General features: G+C 37.4%; 1 protein-coding gene and 1 long non-coding RNA gene across 6 annotated transcripts; both read right to left on the bottom strand.

Moving 5' to 3' along the window:
- Nucleotides 1–402: 402 nt before the first annotated feature.
- LOC100712466 (CD48 antigen) lies at nucleotides 403–18,380 on the bottom strand. Of its 5 annotated transcripts, XM_019352108.2 has the most exons (19): nucleotides 18,157–18,380; nucleotides 16,442–16,585; nucleotides 15,876–16,001; nucleotides 15,611–15,780; nucleotides 11,795–11,891; nucleotides 10,935–11,045; nucleotides 10,159–10,194; nucleotides 9,392–9,430; nucleotides 8,858–8,923; nucleotides 7,547–7,582; nucleotides 6,780–6,818; nucleotides 6,246–6,311; nucleotides 4,515–4,601; nucleotides 3,940–4,026; nucleotides 3,533–3,595; nucleotides 3,335–3,421; nucleotides 1,330–1,416; nucleotides 925–987; nucleotides 403–693 (listed from the first exon to the last, which is right to left on the bottom strand). In XM_019352108.2, exons 1-19 carry the CDS (start codon nucleotides 18,230–18,232, stop codon nucleotides 650–652), a joined length of 1,524 nt encoding a protein of 507 aa, XP_019207653.1. In that variant the 5' UTR covers nucleotides 18,233–18,380; the 3' UTR covers nucleotides 403–649. The 5 variants fall into 5 exon arrangements, with proteins under 5 accessions (XP_019207653.1, XP_019207655.1, XP_019207654.1 ...); XM_019352110.2 differs by lacking the exon at nucleotides 1,330–1,416 and having other exon boundaries at nucleotides 404–693; XM_019352109.2 differs by lacking the exon at nucleotides 7,547–7,582 and having other exon boundaries at nucleotides 404–693.
- Nucleotides 18,381–19,080: 700 nt separating this feature from the next.
- Nucleotides 19,081–26,154, bottom strand: LOC102081560 (uncharacterized). Its single transcript, XR_003216250.1, has 7 exons — nucleotides 25,769–26,154; nucleotides 23,151–23,303; nucleotides 21,688–21,813; nucleotides 21,427–21,593; nucleotides 19,752–19,839; nucleotides 19,507–19,582; nucleotides 19,081–19,303 (listed from the first exon to the last, which is right to left on the bottom strand). It is a non-coding gene; the product is annotated as an uncharacterized LOC102081560 (long non-coding RNA).
- Nucleotides 26,155–26,984: the final 830 nt, after the last annotated feature.

The following is a 26,984-nucleotide window of genomic DNA, read 5'->3' as shown; positions in this document are numbered from 1 at the left end:
GACCACGAATCTTACAGAAAAACATGTTCAGAAATGCACAGATGCTTTTAGCCCAGTTTGTTTTGTTAGCTGAACATCAGTGATGTTTGCTAACGCTTAAATGCATAATTAAATGTGTCAAAAAAATCATGCTGATGAAAGGGCAGGAAGAAATAAATAAATGGTAAATGGCCTGTATTAATATAGCGCTTTACTAGTCCCTAAGGACCCCAAAGCGCTTTACATATCCAGACATCCACCCATTCACACACAGGTGATGGCAAGCTACATTGTAGCCACAGCCACCCTGGGGCGCACTGACAGAGGCGAGGCTGCCGAACACTGGCGCCACCGGGCCCTCTGACCACCACCAGTAGGCAACGGGTGAAGTGTCTTGCCCAAGGACACAACGACCGAGACTGTCCAAGCTGGGGCTCGAACCGGCAACCTCCCGATTACAAGGCGAACTCCCAACTCTTGAGCCACGATCGCAATAATGGAAGAAAAAGCAATAATGATACTACAGCATTTCTGACACATACAGCATTAAATATCAAACATGTAACCTCTCCCTTCCTCCACCTTGTGCACTTATGTAATACAAACAGTCCTTAAGTGACTGAGGATAAAGATTTGGCTCTTTCTACACTCGGTGAAGAAGTCTCTGGTCCTATGTTGTCCTCTCTGGCCCCTGCTGTGGTTCCTGTAGATTGTCTGTTTAATATGGAAAAATCTTTCAGCACAATGGTTCATCTGACAGACACATTCACCCTTTTCTGCAAGGTGGGCGGTGAAATTAGCTTAGATAAGTTGTTGTTTGTCTGTCATACACATTACAGGTCATCTACAGGTGAGTTATTGAGCACAAATTTGAGGTTTTAAAAATAAAACAGAAAGGTTAAGGAATACTGTTTTTTTCTTTGGTGTGAGGACTTTTTTTCTCACCAGTTTCAGGTTTCGCCTCAGAATCTGACGTCTCATTACTCTGTGAGTCCAGCGCTGGCATGTCTGTCAAACCATCGCACATTTAAAGAATCAACGACAAACAAAACAAACAAAACAAAAACAACCAGATGTTAAGTTCAGAAAATATGCCTGCAGATCTTCATCTTAGACAATATTGAATTCCTGGCTTGTTTCAGAGCAGCTTGTTGAGTCTCAGAAACTAATGTGATCTCAAACATCAGGATCTAAGTTAGATTTGTCATTTAGAAATGATTAACTTCAACACTGGACAGAAAAGTGTCAGCTGATCTGTCAGTATTCCAGGCAGAGTTTTGAGTAAGTGTGTGTATGTCTGATTGTGGACATGTTTTAAACTCATATTCATCTCACTTTCAGTTTACTCACCAGGTTTACTGCTGGAATCTGTGGATGCTGTAGGTGTTTGGTCCTGACTAGGTTCATCCTTGACCTCTGAGGTAGTTTTTGACGTCTCTGTGAAGTGATTAAAAAACAAAAAAGCATCAGAACAACAGCAGATCTGTCACAGAGTTCCAGTTTGAGTTTCACAAAACAGATTTTCAGCCTATTAAAGTGCATCTCATACTGTAGGTTTATCCCTCAGGATTAAATCACATTTAAATAAACAGGCTGCCAGTTTGTCACACGGCTGACTCTTAAAATGATATTTTTAACTCTCGTTAAAATGATACAAATTCAAATTCATTGACAAATTTATTGGAAATGATCGTACATTTGGAACCTATGCATTAATAAAAACATGTCACTGAAACCCCTTCAGTTTACTTACAGTCAGATTGACCCAGAGCACTTTAAAGGTTGTATTAACTCAACGTTTTTTAAATAAAACAGAAACAAAAGGTTTAAGAATACTTTCATATTATTTGATTTTTTTGTCTTTTTGATGCGATAGGCTTTTTTGTAATCAACACATTTACGTGTAAATACATATTAACCACTGAGCTTAATTTGTTTCCAGTGATTAGTTAACCTGGAATATACTTCATACATTATTTGCTCAATGCTGACTTTGTGGCTTTAAATATATTTTCACCCTCAGCTAAAACACAACTGGCTAAATTCACATCTGGCAGAAATGATCCTTTGGCCCCCAGGAAATGTCCCACATGGACAGTGTGCCACTCATCTCACTGGTCTTAACATGTTACTCACGTGACATGTTGAGAGCTCTCAGTAATTATAATTGTAAAAGTCAAATCTTTTTAAATGTGACCTAATCCTGTGGGATAAACCTACGGCGGTATAAGATGCACTTTAATCGGCTGAAAATTAGTTTTGTGAAACACTCTCCTCACTTTAAAAGCTTTGACACGCCGAGTACGTTGCGACAAAATGAGCCCAAATTCAAATTTTTCGGGCCCGAACTTGTTGTGTAACGTATATATACACTGAAAGTGTTGCGTCCCTTAGTCATAAGAGATGCCATGTGACCTTTCCTGACACGACCCTCAATGTGTCTCCTCCTGGGCTTGAACCAGAGATTTTTTACTTATTAGGTGAATGTGTAAACCCCACAGTACACTAAAACACATGCTAGCATACAGAGGGAGACACGCAACTAACAATTAGCCAGAGGGACTGTAAGTATGAAATCCTCTTACATTCACACGTTCACTGAAAAAGTCAAGTTCCCACAAACAGCACTCTTTGGAGACGCTGTGGTGAGTCTGAGAGGTGCTTCTGCTCGTTTCAGTTTTTAAATATTTCTGATCAAATTCACAACAGGACAAAAAACAACGCCCTCATGTCAGTAGGAAATGCACCAAGTAGCCAATCCTCCATTGATCTCATTAGTTTGAACATTTTGCACCGTCACATCAAATCCATTTTGTATTTTATGAGTTGCTGTATGATGTTTCACCTGTTTCTTGACCTTTTTATTTGACTGTAAAATGTCAGAAGATTGTTTAAAATCCTGGTTATAATATCCAGTGGAGACAGAGTGCAATGTGCCCCATTTGAAAAACCACTGGAGGACAAAACATTCAGCTGAGAGCTTAAATGCTAACAAAATGCCTTTAGCTGGATAAAATGTTTCAGGTGCCTGTGTCAAAGGATTATTACGGACTCTATCTCTGGTTAGGTGCTACAAAGACCCATCCCACTTTAATGTAAGGATTCACTCTGTCAAGTTTTATTGATCAAACTCTTGCTTGTTAATTTGATGCTTATTTCTGTCATAAGCACTAATATGCAGGTGCAGCTGGGTTGCAAAGTGGCTTGCAGAGTCTCAGAAAATAAAACGGGCTAAAACAGATCAAACAGCATTAGCCACATTTTTTTTTAACTCACACAAAAAAAGAACATGAAGTTGTCCTCATTGTGCACATGTGTTTTAAACTCATATTCATCTCACTTTCAGTTTACTCACCAGGTTTACTGCTGGAATCTGTGGATGCTGCAGGTGTTTGGTCCTGACTAGGTTCATTCTTGACCTCTGAGGTGGTTTTTGACGTCTCTGTGAAGTAATTAAATGATAAATAAAATATCACAACCATAACAGATCGATCCCCCAGGATTAAATCACATTTAAAAAATTTTTCTCTGCTGTGACGACTTTTTTTCTCACCAGTTTCAGGTTTCGCCTCAGAATCTGACGTCTCATTACTCTTTGAGTCCAGCGCTGGCATGTCTGTCAAACCATCGCACATTTAAAGAATCAACGACAAACAAAACAAACAAAACAAAAACAACCAGATGTTAAGTTCAGAAAATATGCCTGCAGATCTTCATCTTAGACAATATTGAATTCCTGGCTTGTTTCAGAGCAGCTTGCTGAGTCTCAGAAACTAATGTGATCTCAAACATCAGGATCTAAGTTAGATTTGTCATTTAGAAATGATTAACTTCAACACTGGACAGAAAAGTGTCAGCTGATCTGTCAGTATTCCAGGCAGAGTTTTGAGTAAGTGTGTGTATGTCTGATTGTGCACATGTGTTTTAAACTCGTACTCATCTCACTTTCAGTTTACTCACCGGGTTTACTGCTGGAATCTGTGGATGCTGCAGGTGTTTGGTCCTGACTAGGTTCATTCTTGACCTCTGAGGTAGTTTTTGACGTCTCTGTGAAGTGATTAAAAAACAAAAAAGCATCAGAACAACAGCAGATCTGTCACAGAGTTCCAGTTTGAGTTTCACAAAACAGATTTTCAGCCTATTAAAGTGCATCTCATACTGTAGGTTTATCCCTCAGGATTAAATCACATTTAAATAAACAGGTTGCCAGTTTGTCACATGGCTGACTCTTAAAATGATATTTTTAAATCTCGTTAAAATGAAAACTAATTTATTGTAAAAGATCGTACATTTGGAACCTATGCATTAATAAAACATGTCCCCGAAACCCCTTCAGTTTACTTACAGTCAGATTGACCCAGAGCACTTTAAAGGTTGTATTAACTCAACGTTTTTTAAATAATACAGAAACAAAAGGTTTAATATGGAAGCCTGTTTCCGCCACAAAAAACAACCAAGTATCCATAACTCGAAATTTCGAGTTACTCTGCCAATCAGTAATCTACTCGTACTCATCTCACTTTCAGTTTACTCACCAGGCTTACTGCTGGAATCTGTGGATGCTGCAGGTTTTTGGTCCTTACCAGATTCAACCTTGACCTCTGAGATAGTTGTAAACTTCTCTGTGAAATGATTAAAAAAATAAATAAAATATCACAACCCTAACAGGTCGATACAGAAGTGTAGAGCTGCTGCCCAGGCAAATGAAAAATAGAGATATATCACATTATAAACGTGAAAAGTTTTTGTTCTAACAATATACTTTTCATGTTTGTACAATATGCATAATTATCACGTCATAACAAAAAACCTTTCACGTTCGTACAATACAAATATTATATTGTACGTAGAGCAGGGCGATATGACCAAAAATATTTATCACGATATACATTTGAAAATTTGCGATAACGATATAACTGACGATATAATTGACACTAGACAATTATATCGTCTTTACAACTCCACAACTTTATTAGTGCAAAAAAAAAAACCCATCAATGTATTTTCACTTAAACAAGCAGCTGTTTTTTATGTGCATTAAAGTTATATAAAAATGTAACACTGCAAATTCCTTGCTGAGTTTAACCAAAAGGCATTTCCAGTGGAAATTGGCCGACATATCCTCAGCGTAACCATGTATAATATCCACAAAACTTAAAAAGAGGTTATACACACACAATACAGTAATATTATGTTGAAGCACAGTACGTATCACTCCGCGAGGCTCCCGCCTACGATAGCCGTAATGCTCCGACAATCCATCAAGTGGTGCGGGTTCGTAGGCAGGAGCCATGCGGAGTGATACGTATTGTGCTTCAACATAATACAGTGGAACCCCGACTTACGAATACCCCATTTAACGGAAAATTCAAGTTACAAAGGCACTTAACGGCAATATTTCTGCCCGTGTTACGGCAAAATGCCCGTGTAACGAAATCCCCTGGCTCTGATTGGCTGAGCCCAGAATGACCACAATGCCCAGAATGCCTTCCGAATCATGTGACAACCCCCTTGGCTTTTGTACTTGCGCTTCGCTGTTCCACGTGAACGACGTATTGTTTTTGTAGTTAGCAATTAGCCTATAGCCTATCGTTCACTCAGAAGGCGCGATGGATGCTTCGACTTACGAAAGACCCACGGGAACGAATTAATTTCGTAAGTCGGGGTTCCACTGTATTACCATATTGTGTGTGTATAACCTCTTTTAGAGTTTTACTAAAACATTTGACAGATTTTTCGAGCGCAGTGTACCGCATAAAATCGTTTCGAAGTCAGTAAACACAACCAGAATTCATACATAAGGCACACGGGATTATAAGGGGCTCTGTCGATTTTCAGAAAAATCAAAGGATCGATTTTAAGTGTGCCGTATTTTCCAAAAAACACGGTAATAACGACGGCCTGCTAGCATGCTCTACCAAAAATAGTGCTGTGTTGTGTATCTGACGGACAAAAGCTAAACCAGTTCCACACGACTGAAGTTGCAGCATTTTTACAAACCAATTCTGGTTCATCCGTTTCATTCAACGATCCACTTTCGCCCTTCTCATTCTCCGTCACCGCCATGTGCGTATGAAAACAAAGGCACTGCGCATGCACATTTTACCCATATTCTATAGCAACATTATACCAGTATTACCGTGAAAGTATGATATGGCCCAACCCTAATTGTACGAACATGATAATTATGTATATTGTAATAACGTTCGAACAATTATGTGTGTTTGATCACATAATTCGTTATTTTTTCCCCTGATTTTACCCACCTCCTTCATTTTCATCATCTGTGGACTCCAACTCGTTTTCATTGTGTATCTCAGGAGCTGGCACTACTGAAAACAGAATCACAATACATATGAGACACAGCAAACGTTCTGTTCACTTCTAATAAACACAGGAGGAATTTATGCTCGGCCTGCAGGTCACAGATCCGTCCAGCTAAACCTGCAAATTCTAAGGCTCATACAGGTCGATGCTACAGTCACAGCTTTGATGTTACTTTTAAAAAAACAACCAAGTTATACAAGATGAAGTGATTACATGTTGCTAATTACAGTTCACGTGCTGTAAAGTCCTGGGAAATTTCAAAGAGTTGGAACTTTTCGCTGTTACTGCTGTTATGAAAACATTTTGCTCTTCAGTGTTGGGTGAATTTAATGCTGGGACCACAGAGGAAGATGATGTTCCTTGGACTGACAAATCTGGTGTTGGAAGAAATATCAGGACCTTAAGCATCCATCACCTGCTGTCACATTTACTTTATTATTGTTTTGACCCCCATTAAATAAGATTTTACTCACCTGCTCCATTGGGCTTTATATCAACCAATGGTACAGTCTCTGTCAGATAATAAAAGAAATGTATGTCATGAACAGCACATTATCTGTAAATTGGTGTAAAGTCTACTATACTGCTGTTCCTGATGTTGTATTTTGTTTTAACTTCAGTGTCACTGTAGTTCTGTAAGGACACAGACGTAACACAACAGACAAATGACCCTATAACAATGTTCAGCCTGAGACACTTTTACAGCTTTACTGTTAACTAATATACTGCCAGCTTAATCTATGAGAATATAGAATCATTTATTGATGAACAAACACTTAGTTTATCAGAAAAATAAGTAGTATCCAAAGCTTTAAAATAAACACAGTGGAGTAAATATGTACCTGAAATATGTCAGATTTAAATGTCTACAAGTTTATCTGCATAAAGGCAGCTTTGAGTTTAGTTTCTTCTGACATAATCTAAAACAGGCCAGTGGTGGTAGGAAGCAGCTAAAAACAGTGCTTTACTTATACATTTAAACTATGCACACATATGAAAGACATGCTGTCTGTAAGAGCAAACTAATCATTATTGAGGGTCTGTTTCAGCAAATATGCTTTGCCTGTTTTGGGCTGCTGGGCCCAACATGTCAGCAGTTGGTCAATCAACTGATCTACCAAACTTCTTCTTTTACTGTTCCCAGACCAGTGGACCCTGTCCCATATGTCTTAATAAATCCCCATTTTAACACCATCACCTAATATAAGTTATAGAGAGGCTTTATACTGTATTATCTTACCTTCTGGTGTATTTGCTACATTTTGTGGTGCGATTTCTGGGGAATTGAAGACAAAGACATTTATTGATTGACAGAAATATCAATCATTGCTTGTTTTCCGATTTTAGCTTATTTCTTTGGGGTTGTTGAGCTCAAACATATAATATGAGCAAAGGATGCTGTTACTGTTTTAATGTTCAGCTTTTCATCTACATGAAGTTAAGAGGAAATTTACCCTGGTTTATTTTCATCCATCACTCACATCTTTGAAATTGGCTTTGAAATGTGTTTCTGATGAATACATAAAGACAAAGTCTAATAATTTGGAGGATTTTTGAGCCTGAGAATTTGTAGATGTTTGCAAAACTGATTTTCAGCCTATTAAAGTGCATCTCATACTGTAGGTTTATCCCTCAGGATTAAATCAATTTCAAATAAACAGGTTGCCAGTTTCTCACATGGCTGACTCTTAAAATGATATTTTTAATTCTCATGAAAATGAAAACAAATTTATTGTAGATGATCGTTCATTTGGAACATATGCTTTAATAAAAACATGTCCCTGAAACTCCTTCAGTTTACTTACAGTTTCAAAATAGTTGTAGAAAATCTTTCAATGTTGTACAACAACTGACACTGTGTTCGTGGACACAGGAGACATCAGGAACTGGGCAAGGCAATTCTTGTTTGTCTCATGGTGCACAATCTTCCTCTTTCTGGTACAGGTATTAATTTTATTTTATTTATTTAAATGCTTCACATTAAAACCAAATATCTCACTTGTTAATGTTATCACTATTTCAGTCATAAGCACTAATGTTGGGATGAAGGTGAGTTGAGCTTGCAGAGCCTCAGAAACTTAAGTGGACTAAAACTGATCAGGGACAGAAGGGATCTGTGCTGCAGTGCAACTGTCTGATCTTTTGGTAGTGCAGGCTGAGCTTTTAGGATTAACCACATTTGTTTTTACTTGCGGCCTCAAAATTTTAAGACAAAAACATGAAGCTCTCCTGGTTTTAGAGTTTTAAGATTTTGCTTGTCTCATTTTCAGTTTACCCAACAGGTCTACCTCTGGTAGCTGTGCACTGTTCAGGTATTTGTTCGGCCAAATATGTAAAAGAAGACATATTTAAAAACCCTGTCACAATCACTGAACATCTGACAAGTTTGAGTTTTGATTTGATGTTTCTTTTGTTCAGCAAAAAGTTCTCAAATTACACAAGATAAACTGATCTTAACTTGTAAAGTCCACACAGAAGCTGCATTGTTGGTAAAACAGGCTGCAGAGTTTGATCACATAATTTGTTATTTTTTTCCCCTGATTTTACCCACCTCCTTCATTTTCATCATCTGCGGACTCCAACTCGTTTTCATTGTGTATCTCAGGAGCTGGCACTACTGAAAACAGAATCACAATACATATGAGACACAGCAAACGTTCTGTTCACTTCTAATAAACACAGGAGGAATTTATGCTCGGCCTGCAGGTCACAGATCCGTCCAGCTAAACCTGCAAATTCTAAGGCTCATACAGGTCGATGCTACGGTCACAGCTTTGATGTTACTTTTAAAAAAACAACCAAGTTATACAAGATGAAGTGATTACATGTTGCTAATTACAGTTCATGTGCTGTAAAGTCCTGGGAAATTTCAAAGAGTTGGAACTTTTCGCTGTTACTGCTGTTATGAAAACATTTTGCTCTTCAGTGTTGGGTGAATTTAATGCTGGGACCACAGAGGAAGATGATGTTCCTTGGACTGACAAATCTGGTGTTGGAAGAAATATCAGGACCTTAAGCATCCATCACCTGCTGTCACATTTACTTTATTATTGTTTTGACCCCCATTAAATAAGATTTTACTCACCTGCTCCATTGGGCTTTATATCAACCAATGGTACAGTCTCTGTCAGATAATAAAAGAAATGTATGTCATGAACAGCACATTATCTGTAAATTGGTGTAAAGTCTACTATACTGCTGTTCCTGATGTTGTATTTTGTTTTAACTTCAGTGTCACTGTAGTTCTGTAAGGACACAGACGTAACACAACAGACAAATGACCCTATAACAATGTTCAGCCTGAGACACTTTTACAGCTTTACTGTTAACTAATATACTGCCAGCTTAATCTATGAGAATATAGAATCATTTATTGATGAACAAACACTTAGTTTATCAGAAAAATAAGTAGTATCCAAAGCTTTAAAATAAACACAGTGGAGTAAATATGTACCTGAAATATGTCAGATTTAAATGTCTACAAGTTTATCTGCATAAAGGCAGCTTTGAGTTTAGTTTCTTCTGACATAATCTAAAACAGGCCAGTGGTGGTAGGAAGCAGCTAAAAACAGTGCTTTACTTATACATTTAAACTATGCACACATATGAAAGACATGCTGTCTCTAAGAGCAAACTAATCATTATTGAGGGTCTGTTTCAGCAAATACGCTTTGCCTGTTTTGGGCTGCTGGGCCCAACATGTCAGCAGTTGGTTAATCAACTGATCTACCAAACTTCTTCTTTTACTGTTCCCAGACCAGTGGACTCTGTCCCATATGTCTTAATAAATCCCCATTTTAACACCATCACCTAATATAAGTTATAGAGAGGCTTTATACTGTATTATCTTACCTTCTGATGTATTTGCTACATTTTGTGGTGCGATTTCTGGGGAATTGAAGACAAAGACATTTATTGATTGACAGAAATATCAATCATTGCTTGTTTTCCGATTTTAGTTTATTTTTTGGGTTGTTGAGCTCAAACATATAATATGAGCAAAGGATACTGTTACTGTTTTAATGTTCAGCTTTTCATCTACATGAAGTTAAGAGGAAAATTCCCTGGTGTATGTTCATCCATCACTCACATCTTTTTTATTTGCTTTTAAATGTGTGACTTTGTGTTTCTGATGAATACATAAAGACAAAGTCTAATAATTTGGAGGATTTTTGAACCTGGGAAGTTGTAGACAGATGTAGATGTTTGCATTCAGCACCATTAAAATTAGTCTAGAAATTGTGTTTATAATGAACCTACATACAAGTGTGACTGGATGACTTTGATACACAAGAAAACACATAAGTGTGGCAATTTTCACCATTTCTCTTACCCTGAGACTCAATCTGTAAGTAAAATACATGAGTCATAGGTTTATCACACTATCTGAAGTACAGGCTTGTCTAGTTTACATGTCGAGATTTTTTTAACACTTTCTAATATAGCCCTGTAATTCCTCTGTAATTACTTGTAATTTCTATGGATTTAATTTTTAATTACAATGTAATTATTTTTACCTAAACATACTTAAAAGTCAGTACATTCATCATGCACATCTACATAATGATTATTAAATCAAGATGTAAAAAACAGAAGGTAAGATTCACAAATATTTTGTGGGTTCTTACCTAGGTGTCCTTTTTTGTTTTTCTTCCAAAGAAAGAAGCCAATTCCAGCCCCTAGCAACGCAGCAGCAATCACTGCTACTACTACTGGTATGATCCAATGCAGTGGATCACCTTACAAAAATAAAAGAACAAAGAATAAATTAATAAAACTGCAAATGATTACCAAAGCAATATATCCCAATCTTTAAATGTCTGTAAAATCCATCTTTAATCAAAAGAAACACTTTCTGTCACAAATACATATTGGCCACACCCTCTAGCAGATCGTTACATGAAGGAACCTTTTAAATACAAGCACGTCCATGCTCACAGGTGTACACACGGGTGCTCACACACACAAACTACACCCTTTTTGGTTCCTACCTCAAAGCACACTATGCGCTGTCGATCTTACGTGCTGCACAATAATGTTTAATATTTAGTATTTACTGTTATATTCCCATAGATCATCGTGATGTTGTTTATTATGTTGCTCTTTTTTTTTTCTTCTGCTTGTTTTCTCTTTTTTCTTTCTCAACAGGTGATCCAGGTGATTGATATATGTATTTTTTGTCTGCTTATTTTGTTGGTTTTTGTTTTTTGCCCTTTATCCCCGTCCCTCTTCCCTGCTGTTTTTCTTTCCCTCTTTCTTTCTCCCCTTTCTTTTCCCCAGTCAAGTCTGTCCCGTATTTAGCAAGTGAAAATAAAATAAAATAAACAATAAAAGGTGAATCAAATAGACCATTACGGCAAGGCTGGGATGGTCCATTTGGTAAAGTAAATCCATTGGGCATCTTTCTTCGCCTTTAGACAAACAGGACAGGCCAAAAAAACAAAAAAACAAAAACAAAAAACAAATACATATTGGTGTGATAACTCACCACTTGCAAATGAAATGATTATATTGTCACTCCTTTCACTGCTGACTGGGTTTTCCAGCTGACAGCTGATTGATTTTTCAACAGATCCTGTATCGTTCTAGAATTAAAGAGAAAAGAGAGAAGCACATAAACCAAACACATTCATTAGATTTTAAACAGATTACAGGACACTTGTCTATGTGTGAAAAACAGATTACATCAATAGCACAGGGACAGGCTGAAAGATGCCTGCATACACCCTGATAAATGTAACTATATTTTCAGAAAATGTAAAATAAAAGTGTGCAAGACCAGCCATTTCCATCCACTTTTATTTCATCCCCCCCACCGGGATGAAATATCAATATCATCAATTTTAAAAAGGAATAAATAAATAAATACATCTGTCAACAAATCGCTTATGTCCAAATAAATGACACAATTTCTTTAGAAATATTTGCAAGTTTACCCTGTATAATAATATCCTCACAGTTACACACTGTCTATATAATGGAATGATTTAAACTACACACATAGTTTTGCAGTTGGAACTCTCGCTTAAATATTCTGCACTTTATAAAAAGATTATTATTAAACATTTCATAATACCAGTTTTGCCTCAGGATATCAGATATCCTCGCTTTTATATACATGGTATTCACCACTCCTGTGTTCCCATAAATACGAAAATCCTGCATAATGAAATATTTCGTTTAACTTTAACTACAGCAGGGGTGTCCAACTCCAGGCCTCAGGGGCCAGTGTCCTGCAGGTTTTAGATGTGTCCTTGATCCAACACAGCTGATTCAAATGGCTAAATGACCTCCTCAACATGTCTTAAAGTTCTTCAGACACCTGGTAATGAACTAATCATTTGATTCAGGTGTGTTGACCCAGGGTGATATCTAAAACCTGCAGGACACCGGCCCTTGAGGCCTGGAGTTGCCTACCCCTGAACTACAGGTTCAACTACTCTATAACACACAAACACAGTCAAGACAGCCTGCTGAAGTTCAAACTGAGCATCAACATGAGGAAGAAATGTGATTTAAGTGACCTTGAACATGGTATGGTTTAGAGATGGACCGATCCGATATTACGTATCGGTATCGGTCCGATACTGACCTAAATTATTGGATCGGATATCGGCGATAAATAAAAAATGTAACCCGATCCATTAAATATCAAAAAAACACCTCACAAAACTTGCGACATGGCGTAACTCGGCTCATAACCGTAGCACGTCGGAGCAGTATGCGTCACGTGATAGAGCGGCTGTGTGTATTTGTAGCCTCGCTACCAAACCAGCATTTCATCTCCGAGGAAGTTATCCCAGAGAGAAGTAAAGCAAGTGTGTAAGTTCATCTCTGAATGTTTGTAAAGCATTCCCATGTTAAGCTTAACAACCGATATATGGAGCGACTGCCTCTCTCTCTCCCTCACCTTCCTGCCGCTACTTCAATCGTGAAACTGCTTAACGATCAGCTGATCGGCTTTTCTGTCGCGAGTCCGTCTCTCTTCTTTGTTTTTGGCCCACTTTGCAACAGAAAGAGGAAACCAGCGGCTGAACAACAGCAGCACGTTTAAGCTTGATAAGCTGTTGTTAGAATTTATTTAACATTACTTTCTACACCAGGATCCTTTTCTACGCAGCTGACGGCTGGTAACTGTGCAGGGGCGGATCTAGCAAAGTTTAGCCAGGGGGGCCGATAGGGCATGAACAGGGAAAAGGGGGCACAAAGACATACTTTTCTTTCTTATTCTCATTTAAAATGTCTAGCTTTTAATAAATAATTATCTGAATCTTACACCCAAAGTTTTAATCTGATGTAAAATGTATAGAAGTCCATTACTGTATATAGTAACTGTTAAATCTAATATACCCTAGTAAGCTATAGTACTTTTTCCTTTGGGAAGATACCATCTGTGAATTCTGCAATTGAAGAAGATGTTGAATCTATTTAATTATTCTTGAAAAATAATTTATTTCTGTGCATTTTTTTTCCACCCTGCATTAAATTAAAGTTGATTACGTCGATTAAGCATCATGAGGTGGAGGGTGGGGGGTGGTTCTCTATTTTTTTTTGCTGGGAGTTTCCAACCCTATTAGTTAGGTTGCTTAATATTTCTGCTAAGTACTCTTTAAAATACCAGAATAGGAAGGATGGAGTAGGTTTAAGTTTATTAGATTGATCAGTGTTGCTGAGCTATGAAATATTTTGGGTGCAGTGTATTTTTTACATACAGGTATAACAGAATAGCTTTAGTGTTGTTGTTTATTTAAACTTGAGTATGAACTTATACAAAATCCAGGAAGATATTAAAAAAACAGTTTTATTGATTAAAAAACACACTATATCGGATTCATATCGGTATCGGCAGATATCCAAATTTATGATATCGGTATCGGTATCGGAAATAAAAAAGTGGTATCGTGCCATCTCTAGTATGGTTGTTAGTCTAAATATTTCAGAAACTGCAGATCTACTAGGATTTTACCCACACAACAATCTCCAGAGTTTACAGAGAATGATCGTAATATGAGAAAATATCCAGTGAGCAACAATTGTCTTGCAGAAAATGCCCTGTTAATGACAAAGCGCAGAGGAGAATGGCCGCTCCCGGCAGGATAACGCACCATGTCACAAAGCTCAAATCATCTCAAACTGGTTTTTTGAGCATGACAATGAGTTCACTGTACTCAAATGGCCTCCATAGTCAACAAATCTCAGTCTAACAGAGCACCTTTGTGGGGACAAATCATGTCAATATGGACTAAAATGTCTGAAGAACGATTCCAGCACCTTGTTGAAGCTATGCCAGGAAGGCTCTGAAGACTAAAGAAGGGTCCAACACAATACTTGCAAAGTGTACCCAATAAAGTGACCCTGACTTCATATGTTAGGTATGAACTGATTGTTTATTAAACTACGTGCACTAAAAATGCCTGAGGGTCTGAACACATAATAAATAAAGATGTATATCTATAATCCAGGTAAACTTTTGGAGCAGTTTAAAACTGAGATTATGTTGTTCACTGTGTTTTAAAATAAGTTGTGTTGGCTTTGTTTTAATTTTTGATTTCTTTTGGTCTTTAAGAGTGGCTGTTTCAGCTACTGTGTAAAAAGTAGAAAAACGTGTTTTATTTACTTTTCTAGTGTTTTATTTATTTTTTGTGGTCATTTATTTACTTTCATTGGTTATGTTTTGTTTTTGCCATTTTCCTAAAACTTTAAATAATGATCAAAAATGTCAAAAATGTCAATTATCAAAAATGGGTGAAACAAAAAACAAACAAATAAATTCACTTGAAATGCCTAAAAGGATAAATGTACATAAACCTAGAAATAAATAAATAATGTTTTAAATATTTTGATTCATTTCTTTTTCTGATGTCTTAAATTTTCTATAATTTGTTAGTCATTGCTTTGTTACTGTGATTTATGTGAGAAATTGTCTGGAAAAAATGAGCAGCTGACTTGTTATAATAATAATAATAATGATAATGGATTGGATTTCATATAGCGCTTTTCAAGGCACCCAAAGCGCTTTACAATGCCACTATTCATTCACTCTCACATTCACACACTGGTGGAGGCAAGCTACAGTTGTAGCCACAGCTGCCCTGGGGCAGACTGACAGAAGCGAGGCTGCCATATCGCGCCATCGGCCCCTCTGGCCAACACCAGTAGGCGGTAGGGTAAAGTGTCTTGCCCAAGGACACAACGACCAGGACAGAGAGCCCGGGGATCGAACTGGCAACCTTCCGGTTGCAGATACGCTTCCCAACCACCTGAGCCACAGTCAGTTATGTGAACAATCAGATCCTGTTTTTACCTTTGCTATTCTGAGCTGACTGCTTGAAGGCTGAGGTGTCTGGCTATCACCTATCACCCAGGAATAGGTGACTGGTTTGGTGTCATCTGTGATGCTGGCTTCACAGGTGAGAGTACAGATGGTCATCTCAGGGTTGCACGATTTGGAGACAGTGGGTTTGGGGACAGCAGCTGATAATTAAAGACGGCAAACAAACAAGCTTTTTATTTCAAATATGGTGAAAAAATGATTCAAAGCAAACTTCTGTCTGATTTCCTCCACTTACAGATAACAGTGATTTTAGTCGGACTCATGACTCTGTTGTTGATCTCTGCTGTGTAGATGCCGCTGTCCTTTACAGTCAGGTTTGAGATGGTCAGCGCTCCAGTGGAAGTACTCACCTCACACCGACCTAAAAACATCACAGTTACATAATTAACACATTAGATAATTATTTTAATGGAATTTTAGTAAATATATGTAATGAACCAAGGTAATTCAATTATCTCTGTAGCATAAAGTTAGCATTTTAAAATGCATCAAATCCATGAAAGAAGTTCATTCATGTACAGCACAATGACAGAAAAAATGTTTTAAAAGGGATTTTCAATTCTTTGAGATAAGTCCATTTAGCTATATTTGATCCCACTTCATTTGAGGGTCATGACTTTTTAAAAAAAATATATCTTCAAAATAAACCTTGGATGCACAAGCTTATTGATCCATATTCTTGATCTGGCACAGATTCCACACATGATGTCCTTCTGGACAGCCCTCCCATTTATCCAGGATCTTTCAAATCTAAAGCCACTATCTTGCATGCATTTGATGTTAAATCCTGAGCATACGTACCTCTGAAGTCCCGGTACGCAACTATTTCACCTCCGTACCACTCCACAGCGATGTCTGGGCCATGTTTCCACGTGATGCTGGTGATGCGATCAGACACGGAGCCTGGAGATAGGACTACTTTGTCTCCCACTTTCTTGAAAGTATCTTTGTCAATGGCAAAATAAAACCAAAATCAACATGATTTTTCATATTTAGTTCTGTAACTAAACATTTTGTTTACAAAACTAATTTGCAGAACTAAACAAACACACTTTAGCTGTAGGTGTGGCATCTGCAAAATGCTGTAAAAGATGTTAATGATGATCCCAGTTTATATGGGAGCACTGTAAATAATTACATTTATCAGATTTGGTCTTTTTTGCTTGCTTTTAAGCATCATCAGCAAAACATACTTACATTTTATCACATTTAAATGAATTCAACTGATTTCAATATAACAGATATAAGGTACTTTTGAATATTATTGATGGTTTTCTGGTACTAGGAAATGCAGGGGATTGGGATTAATTGGCTGTAAAATCTAAACTTCCCCAAATATACACAAAAACAGCATTTTGATAACATCAAAACAATAACTGTAGCATAGCAGGGAATACTGGAGTACAGCATACAGAGTTGAATTACCACAGATTTGTTACAAAATGTGCACCACTGAAGGAGATTGACAACTAATCTTCTATCTTGTGCTCCTGTTTTGTTGATCTTAGAGTAAAATACTGCTTAATGTAGTTTACTATTGAGTTCTGTTCTTTTTCAGGGGTGTACTGGTAAGTTCACACAAAGTAACAATCCCATTATCGGTTCGTCAGACATTATAAAACATACATAACATCATAAAATAAATGTTACTGTTCCCTAAAACTCTCATGAACACATTCAAATACTTTTATTGGACTTTCTGTGCGAGCGAGCGAGCTGGGCCTACAAATGATGGGATCGTTTTGAAATGAATGACCTCAAAATGACCGCTGCCGGTGTTCTTTGAACCCATCCTACCCCTTGTTTCTGCGCATACGCTATGCATGCGCACAACAGAAGCCCAAATTTACTTCATTTTTTTTTTTAACCCATTGTGAATATTTGTTATGATTAGGTGGTTAGGTTTAGTCAGAAGTCACCGTCAAATTATAATACGGGTAGGACGATTTACCAAAGTAGGACCGGTTTTATTCTAATTTCATCCGGTGCTGCAGATTAATCGGTGCTGGACTGACGGGTGAAACAGATGTGTCTTTTTAGCTGCTTTACAGACACCCCAGAAATAAATATCAAGCATATTTCAACTATTTCTGTGCTTTTTTGTTTCACCAGCTATTTACTGGGCGTCGTCCCGAAGCGGGTTGCTTGCGTCATAACATTAAAAACTTCCATTTCACACTATTAGGTGTTAATCAGCACCTGGGAGTTAATCTTTTATCATATCAATATATCTTTTGACTCGAACTCTTATGTTAATCTTCCACCAGTTAAAGTAGACCCCAGCTTACACTATTAATAAACTACTAATAAAAAGTTCTTTTATTTCCTGGTTCGTGTTTAATGGCTCAAGAATAGCGACACATCTGGTTCGCCATGAACACCCCCCACCACTCCTTTACATTACCATTAACACAGTGGCGAAATGTAAATAACACTAAGAATAAAACATACACGGTTAGTATGAAGCTATGCGCCATTGTTCACGCCACTGAAAACTCACACAGTGTCCATCTTACCTGAAAGGACCAACCCCACGCTTAAGAGAAGAATTCCTAACCCCAAGGATCGTAACATCCTCTTAAACCACGGCATAAACGAGACGAAGAACAAGAGAGAGTCGGTTAATAATATCAGAGACAAGTAGAGAAAAATTAAACTTCGAATATATCAGAGAAGCGGAAGAGTGGGAAGCTAAACTGCGACACTGACAAACCGAAAGTGAGACTTAAAAAACTTAACAAAAAAAAAAAAAAAAACCTGAAGGGTGTGTCCAGAGGTGTCACCAGAATAAGTACAGGAAATCAAACTGCTACTGACCAAGGTCATTTTCTGAAGCACATTTTCAATAATGCTAATAGCCACATTTTATACCAGCTCTACTTTAATACATCAATGATATACCACATATTATATCGTATAGACTTAGAGGGCTATTTAAGATGATTATAAAGTTTATGAAGTATTTAAATGCTGTTTGTTTGTCCTCACACATGAAGAATAAACCTCTCACGTTTGGCATGGAGTTCTGACTGCACCCAGACTGATTAATGGCAACACAACATTAAAAAACAATAAGCAAGATGTTACTATGTTAACGAAGCTCAATAAATGTATAAAGTCATATTATTTATAATGAAAAGTTTTATTATATTTTTCTCCTGATTTTACAAACATGATACTTCTGGAACTTTATCTGTACAACACATTCATAATCTGACTGATTTAAAAAAAAAAAAACATGTAATATATAGTTATTATTTTTCCTTAATAAACTTTCCCAGTGTACAAATTTGTGACTTTAATCTGTAAATTTAAGGTTGTTGTTTTGTTTTGGTTTGGTTTTTTTGCCCATAGTGATTTTCGTTTTTTTCCCTAATAGAAATACTTCTGACTATATATTGTTTTATTTATTACTACAATTTGTTACACATAATATATACATATATTTTTCTTTTCTTTTTTTCTTTTTTTTTTGGTCCTCTGAAGCCTCCATATTATTGTCTTCCTGTGTTTCCAGGATCAGTTAAGGCAGACATTTGGCTGGTGGCTTATGCAACACCAACTCTTCTTCATCCTCATCATCACAGTTTGATCCAGCACTGCTCTATCTCACAGTGTTGGTGGTGGAGGAGCGATGTCTTCGGGTCCTGTGGGTACAACAACTTTTTACGTGGACAAGAAGAAAAAGACACCAGTTAGAGCAGGGGTACGTTACAGAGCAAAGCTGAATCACAAAGAACTAAAGTAAAATAAAATGAAGTCCATCTGATTATAGCTAAATAAAATTAATAAGTGAAAAACAAATAAACAGTACAATAAAATAATGCTGATAAACTTGTACAGAGTAATCTTTTGTGGATTCTTACCAGCATTTGCAACAATTAAGGCCAAACAGGAACACCAGAATCCCTACAAATGGTAAGCTCAGTAAAGCCCGATTCCCTAAGAAAATATAAAAAGATTAAATTAAGTTTACACGAACAATCTGTTCCAGTCTTTACATGTGAAAATGTATCAGTAATTAATAGATACACTACCACAGTCTCTGTTGTTTTAGTAATATAAAATTTAATATTTTACTTATATATAATTTGTTGAGCTGATAACTCACTGATTAAGAGTGGATTCAGGATTTTTTCACTGTATTCATGGCTGACTGGGTTTTCCAGCTGACAGCTTATCAAACGCTCTCTGTTTTCCTACAAATGATAAGAAAAAAGGGGCTAATGAACACACACACACACACACACACATACACACACACACACACACACACACACACACACACACACACACAGCATTTTAAATAGATAACAGAGTTCCTTTTTATTGTTTAACTTTTTTTTAAGCACATATTGAATTTTACCATTTCCCAATGACTGAATTTTTGTTTTTTTACAGTGGAGCTCAGGGGTGCCAGAATACACTGAAGCGAGATCGATCAACTGGAGACCAGAAAAACAAACGACGGAGGCACCAGACAAGTGCAATCAAACGATGAGTTTATTAGCACAGGAGAGGAAACATCAGCATATGTCTTCCTCTGACAAAAATACAATGGATGCGGGTTTTATAGCATAGAAAATTAACGCCCACACATACACGTCAAATACAGGTCAAAAATACGTCGTTTACAGACAAGAGTACATCATGTACATCTTAATAACTATAAACAGACATATAACTTCTCTTTTCTATAACACCTGCCTTTTAAGGTAATAAACTTCAAGCTTCAGGGTCTCTAAGGGCTAATAATGGACCCTCGTCATCAATCACTAAGTAGACAAAATTGGCGCAGGTCTCAAAGAAAAGCAGAAGACACTTGGGCCTTCGCTCAGGCCTGTTGCTAGATTTATGTGTATTGTAAGCATGCATGCAATTAACCTGCTATGTTCTCATCTTCCCTCAACATGTATCACCTGGACACTCTCACCAGTGAAGCTTAAAACCCTCTTGGATGGAACATCAACTCTAAACAAGCACAGATATGCAATGTGTATAAAATGAACTAAACCTGTGAATAGAAAGGTCAATGTGATGACAAACATATTCAATATGAACCCTGTAAGAAATATTACTGATAAAATAATACTGTAAAACATGTTATTAATGCATTTATCATAAGGCAGATTATATGGCTATTTTTGGATGTGCCAACATCAGTGTAATCCTTGTGAATTTTCATTAGTGCTGTCATGAGAGTTGCAGAAAGAAGAGCCAAATACAGACTCCAAAAACAGGCAAGTGTAAAAGCCAAATTTATCAAATTTCTCTTTTAAGCTCTTTCTGCTTCCAGCTATTTGTGCGCTCACAAAAAAGGGACATTTCATGCATCAAGAGACACTTTTAGAGCACAAAGGGATCCCTATGAGAGATCACTATCAGATGATGATTATTTTTTTAATCGCTGCTGTTTGTTTCTCAAATGAAGGCTGCACACTGGAGGTCTGAAAATCTGGATAACTCTTCTGAATACAGTGTACAAAATTCAGCATTTAAGCTGTTATCTTCTTTGGTCTATAAGTGTTGCCATGTACAACACAGTATATGTGTAATAAACTGAAGCTTTTACTTGACTTTTGGTCACTTTTGGTCTTTAAATAATGAAGAAAAAGCAAACAGGTTCTTTATATATTGTGTAAAGGCCAAATGCACATAAAGCTACAATAAAATGTCTTGAAAGTATTTAGATCAAAACAAAGTTTTGGATTCATTAGGTTTGGATAAAATGACAAAAATAACCAACAGAGCTGTCATGTGATTCAGTAATCAGATCCTGTTTATACCTGTGTGATGTTGAACTGATTGGTTGGAGACTGTTTCACCATATCACCAGTCACCCAGTAATAGGTGATCGGTTTGGCGTCGTCTGTGACGTTGGGTTCACAAGTGAGAATACAGTAGGTCATCTCAGGGTTGCACCATGTGGACACAGTGGGATTAGGGACAGTGGCTGGTAGAAAAGGGAGAAAACCAACAAAGATTTAACGTAAAATCAGGTGAACTAGTCCGTGCTAGCTAGAGTATGAATTCCTCCTCCCACTTACTGATAACAATGATTTCTGTTGTGCTCATGACTTCATCATTAATCTCCACCGTGTAGCTGCCGCTGTCGTTTAGAGCCAGGTTTGAGATCCTCAGGACCCCAGTGGAGGTATCCACCTCACAGCCATCTAAAAGTATGAAGCAAAGGTATCATCGTGGATCATTTCAATATGTTAGCACAGAAATTCCCTTAAACTTAAACATCGTTTAAGGTGCTAACCAGTAGATGAAATTTACATCACTGGAATCCAAGAGTTATTTAAAGGTTAATACCTCATAACACTTTAAATATCCCCTAAAAATCTACTTAGCTTGTTCATGAAGGCTTAAGTTACACAGTCCTTGCAACCTCTGGTTGCTATCGAAAGATATTTATTCTCTGGCCAGTTGGTGAGTGTTTGCTGAAGGTCCCGGGATGTCCCGGGGTGAATACTCACAAAGAGGGTGCTTCACCACAAACCTCCTGGTGCCAGCAAATTAATTCTGTCCATCTGGGTGTAGCAATTACAGTGGCTGAAACATTCACTCTCTCATCCAAGTGACTTCTTCAGGTCTTTTTCAGTGAAGTCACCGAAAAAGAGCGAAGAAGTCACTTGGATGAGAGACTTCTTTCGAAAAAACTTCCACTCACTGAATGTGTTATGTTCAGATGAACAGAATCAACTTGCTGGGATTTTCTTACCTGGATGATTAAGCAGGCATCAAGACTGCTTGTGATTGCACACATCACATTGACGTGGAAACCAGTAGTTTGCATAAAGGCGGTGAATTGTCTGTGTGACTTAAGATGTAACTAACTTGCCAACTAACCAGTGAGTGGAAGTCAAAGTTGAAAAAATGCAGATACTTTTCTGCCTTACCTGCGAAATCAGCATGTTTCAAAACCTGCAACTTTTACTTTGAAGGCAAACGAGCTCTGTTTCCAGTTTGTGTCACACTTTTGAGTTTTACATCTGTTTGAGAGCAGATGGCGCATGTCGGCAGACAAGTCTGCATCTTTGAAAGTAGAAATTAAAAATTCCAATTACAAACTACTGCTCATTACCAAACCAATTGCAAGCAGGTTTTCAGTGGAGCACCAAATACGTCTTTGCAACCAATTTCACCTTTCTACAGTCAGCAACTTCCCACAACTACTTGCCACCCAATCAGAAAGGGAAAACACATTTTTCCCTGGCAACCGATGGTTGTCAGGCAGTCACCAACTAGTCTCTTGGTCTGCGTAAATGTGTCCCTTAAAATATTATTTAAGCAAAGGTTTAAGTTTATTTAAAGGTCGTCAGTACCAAAACCTTCATGTTTGGTGTATTTTCAAGGGTTAAATTAAAGGGAAAATGTAAGGATACTTTTAGGCTTCATAGTTTTACAATGAGAGTCAAGACTTTTTTTCTAAATATGCTACATGTAAACATTAAAAATGTGTAATCTGTGTATGTATATGGATTTAAATCTTGAGTGAATGTACCTCGGAAGTGCCAGGAAGTGTAAGGTTCTCGTCTGGACCACTCCAGAGCAATGTCCTGATCATGTGTCCACTTGATCCTGGTGATGGAAGCAGGCGCAGAGCCTGGTGTGAAGACGACTTTGTCACCCACTTTCTTGTAGACGCCTTCTTTCTCTGCAAAATCAACATGTTAAGAGTTTCACATTCAATTCTTTAAATGCACTATTGCTTTAATTTACAGTTTGGTCTTATGCAATGTAGACATCCAGGTTGTGGGGGCAGCAGTATAAGTGTAGATGCTCAGACCTCCCTCTTCTCATCCACCTCCTCCAAGTCTTTTGAAAATACACCGAGGCATTTCCAAGCAAACTGAGAATTGTAACCTCTGCAGGATGTCTACTCTGAGATCTTCTCCGTTTGTATCTGTGGTTATATTCTTTTGGTCACTACCCACAGCTCATGGTCATAGGTGAAAGCATGGCTCGACCGGCCCTCAGCAACAAACCTTCATCGCAGTGTTAGCAGGAGATAATGCAGAGAATAGAATCACATCATCTGCAAACAGCAGAGATGAGATCCTGAGACCACCTAACATGATCTGCTCCATCCCTCGGCTGTGCCTAGAAATTACTTCCAGAATCAGTGACAAAGGGTAGCCTGGGTGGAGTCCAACACTTGTGAGCCAAGCTCTAACTGTTGATCAGGGACCAAAAAGCCCGTAACAAAAAGCCACTCCTGGAGCGTCCCCCACACAATACCCTGACAACTGTAGTAGAATGTTGAAGTGCACAAAACACATGTCAACCGGTTGATCAATTCCTCTTCAGTCTGATTTGATTAATGGTCAGACTCTCATCTCCAGCACCCTGACATAAACCTTTCCAAGGAGAGGTTAAGAAGCACGATACTCCTGGAGTTGGAAGTCAGCACTGAGCAGCTTCCCCTACCCGAATCTTTGCTTCAACACCACCCTTAAGTCTGGTTCCATGGCCAAACTCAACTCCTACCAGGAGGCTGTCTGTCAGCCACCTCCAGAGTTTCATGGGCCAGAAAAGCTGGATAGGACTCCTTCTTCAGCTTGACAGAACTCTTTACTTCTCGTTTGGGGGTTTCTGCCATGGTAGACACCGACCACTGCATGAACCATTCTGACTCAGTGTCCCCAGCTTCCCCCAGAACACTTTCAAAACTCTGACTGCTCTATTTTAATTTCCTTTTTTTATTTTTTAGCATTCCTATTATGTATTCTTGAGTCTAGTCAGCTGTGGGAGGAATTTCAGCAAATTTAATTTACTGTATAAGAAAAGGCAAATTTATACTACTTACAGTACTTATTGATCACACTAAATAGCTTAAGCAGCAGATCCACTGTAACTATTTATGACTTTATAGACATGAATTCCATGTGCAAAACAAAAATGTATAAACATTCATCCTGATGCTAAAAATGATACATCAGCCTTTTACAACATTGTACTTTCATGTGATGAATCATTTATTACATCAGTAGTAAATGAAGTGAAATGTACAATACTTTGCACTGAAATCTAAGTGAACATGCTTGTGAAAAAGATCCTCTTTTACAGCATAACACTGATTACCATCGAAGCACAACAAGGATTTCCTTAGTGAAGTGAACCATTCACCACAGTCACAGGTTTCTGTCTTTAACAGTCTCAGCGTTTTTTCTTTCCTTGTTTGTATACATGGATTTCTCCAAAACATGTGTCAGTCTTGATTACTGATAGATTGCTATACTGTAGTATGGAGCCTTATTTACAGTTGTGCAGCACTGGTTTGTCTTGTTGTTTCACAGAATTATATTACCAAGATGTGATGGTAGCAAAAGTGGCCATTAGGGGTCACTGTGGAGTTGGCTGTCGGACTGTTAGAAAACTTAAGTTGCTTCAAACCTTTCAGTGTTTCACAATGTCATCACTAATTTTAAATATACTAATACAATTATAAGTGGTAGGTTACATCACAAATACTTTATGTTATTATTATTACTTTTATTCAGGTTTGTAGCTTAACAGCACATTAAAATAATTAATTTTATTCATGAACACTTGTTTGTATAGCAGTGTTATTGTTATTGTGTATTTTTAAAACTTAATGCAGCACAGGCGAAGCCTCGGGCAACCGGGCAGACTCAAAACAAAGGTATGCACAGTACAGCTTACAGGACGTTAACATAGTATTCTGGATAGTAAACATATAATATGAGACTGATGACAAGAAGGAGAAAACACACTTATACACAAACACACCACACCAATAAAAAATGGTTCTTTGGTTAAGTTAGGCACAAACTGTGTTGAACATGCAGTACTTTCTGGTTCTGGTTTATATTCAATAAATATGTCATTTGTCACTTCATTTGTTGTACCTGTAGCATTTTTTATATGTATGGCAGCCAATCCCGTGGTTGTGGTTGGTTGCCAAAAGTGCACAGTATGACTTTAATCATGGATACAAACATTATATATAAACATTTTAAATTTTTGTTTGCTTACCTGAAACTTTCAGTTTGTACCAGTGGGACTGTTTCACTTTAGAGTGAAAAGTACACCAACCCGTCCCAGTCCTGTTTTTTCTAATTATCTATCAAACTTCCACACAGAGTATCCAAAACTCACCTGAGTTACCACCCAGCGTCTTCAAAGCCACCACCAGAATCATAAAACCCATACTACAGTAGTCAGAGAAGAATTACATGTGATAAGTTGTGCAGCCCTTACCCTCAGTCCTGTAACTGATAAAAGCATGAAATCAATTAAACAAGAAGCATGACATGACAGCTCCGATAAATCTCAATAATTTTATTGTCTTTGTTCTCATGATTTTACAAATATGATACTCGCCTCCAACAACAGTGCAGATAATCACAATTGAGCTCTTTTGGAAAAATAATGAAGTTATGCACATTCACATCTACAAATACATGAAAAAAGGGGTTAAAAATGTCTGTTTTCTCCCGTATGGAAAAGATATATATAAATCTTAGAAAGTTTGTATCTGTCTTGTGTTAAACTTGTATGAAAAGCATACAAGAGTGAAAACAGATATAAGATCCCTTGAAAAATTATATAAATGAAACTTGTATGTTTTGGATACTTACTAAAACAATATATGAAAGTAATGAGAAAGTGGCCCCTTTCATGAGTAAATCATGTAAGCCTTATATGATTCACTATATGAAGTAGGCCACATCTTATGCAAGTCTCTTATAAGTTTTTACTATTTCTTTTCCATATGGGCTACCACAGACCAAATAAAGCCCTTTTCTTGTACCTAAAGAATACATCACACGTGTCTGATCTTTGGCATGCTAGCATCAATCATCTGTAAGTCTTTATATTATTTTCTTCTACAGTTAAAGTCTGAACATTGAGCATGGAGCCACTGCTGCCATGTTGTTAGTGTGTAAAGAAAATAAACATCTGTAAAAGTAGTCTTAATGTGTTCCAGTTCACCATCAGCTTCACAGAAGAGGACATTTCTGAAATATTCAAGGTATTCCAAGGGTTGGAAAAATCATTTGAATTATAAGAAATGTAAGGTATTAAAGTTGTTACTTACAAAAACTCTACATGTGAAGGTGTTCTGCCTTTTGGATGTAATGATCAACAATAGATCAGACAGCATTTTGTACCCTTAACATGATTAAAACTCAGCAGGGGATCAAATATTTCTTTCCCACACTAACACAACATGTGTGATACCAGTCTGCCCTGATTCACAATAATATACATGGCACATAATAACTTTTTTGTGTGTTTGCACAATAGGATCCTTTATTTTTATAACCAACCTACCATTAGAACTAGTAACAACAACAGAGAATGCTATCAC

This window comes from Oreochromis niloticus, linkage group LG23, assembly GCF_001858045.2.
Source record: "Oreochromis niloticus isolate F11D_XX linkage group LG23, O_niloticus_UMD_NMBU, whole genome shotgun sequence".
NCBI lineage: Eukaryota > Metazoa > Chordata > Actinopteri > Cichliformes > Cichlidae > Oreochromis > Oreochromis niloticus.
This window is presented reverse-complemented; position numbering and strand designations above follow the sequence as displayed.

Bases quoted from the DNA above. Each gene is read 5' to 3' on its own strand.
- LOC100712466 (XM_019352108.2), bottom strand. From the start codon at position 18,232: ATGCCGTGGTTTAAGAGGATGTTACGATCCTTGGGGTTAGGAATTCTT. The intron at 16,586-18,156 runs GTAAGATGGACA...CCATTGACAAAG, and splicing joins CGTGGGGTTGGTCCTTTCAG to ATACTTTCAAGAAAGTGGGA. The intron at 11,892-15,610 runs GTAAAAACAGGA...CTTTAATTCTAG, and splicing joins GTCAGCTCAGAATAGCAAAG to AACGATACAGGATCTGTTGA.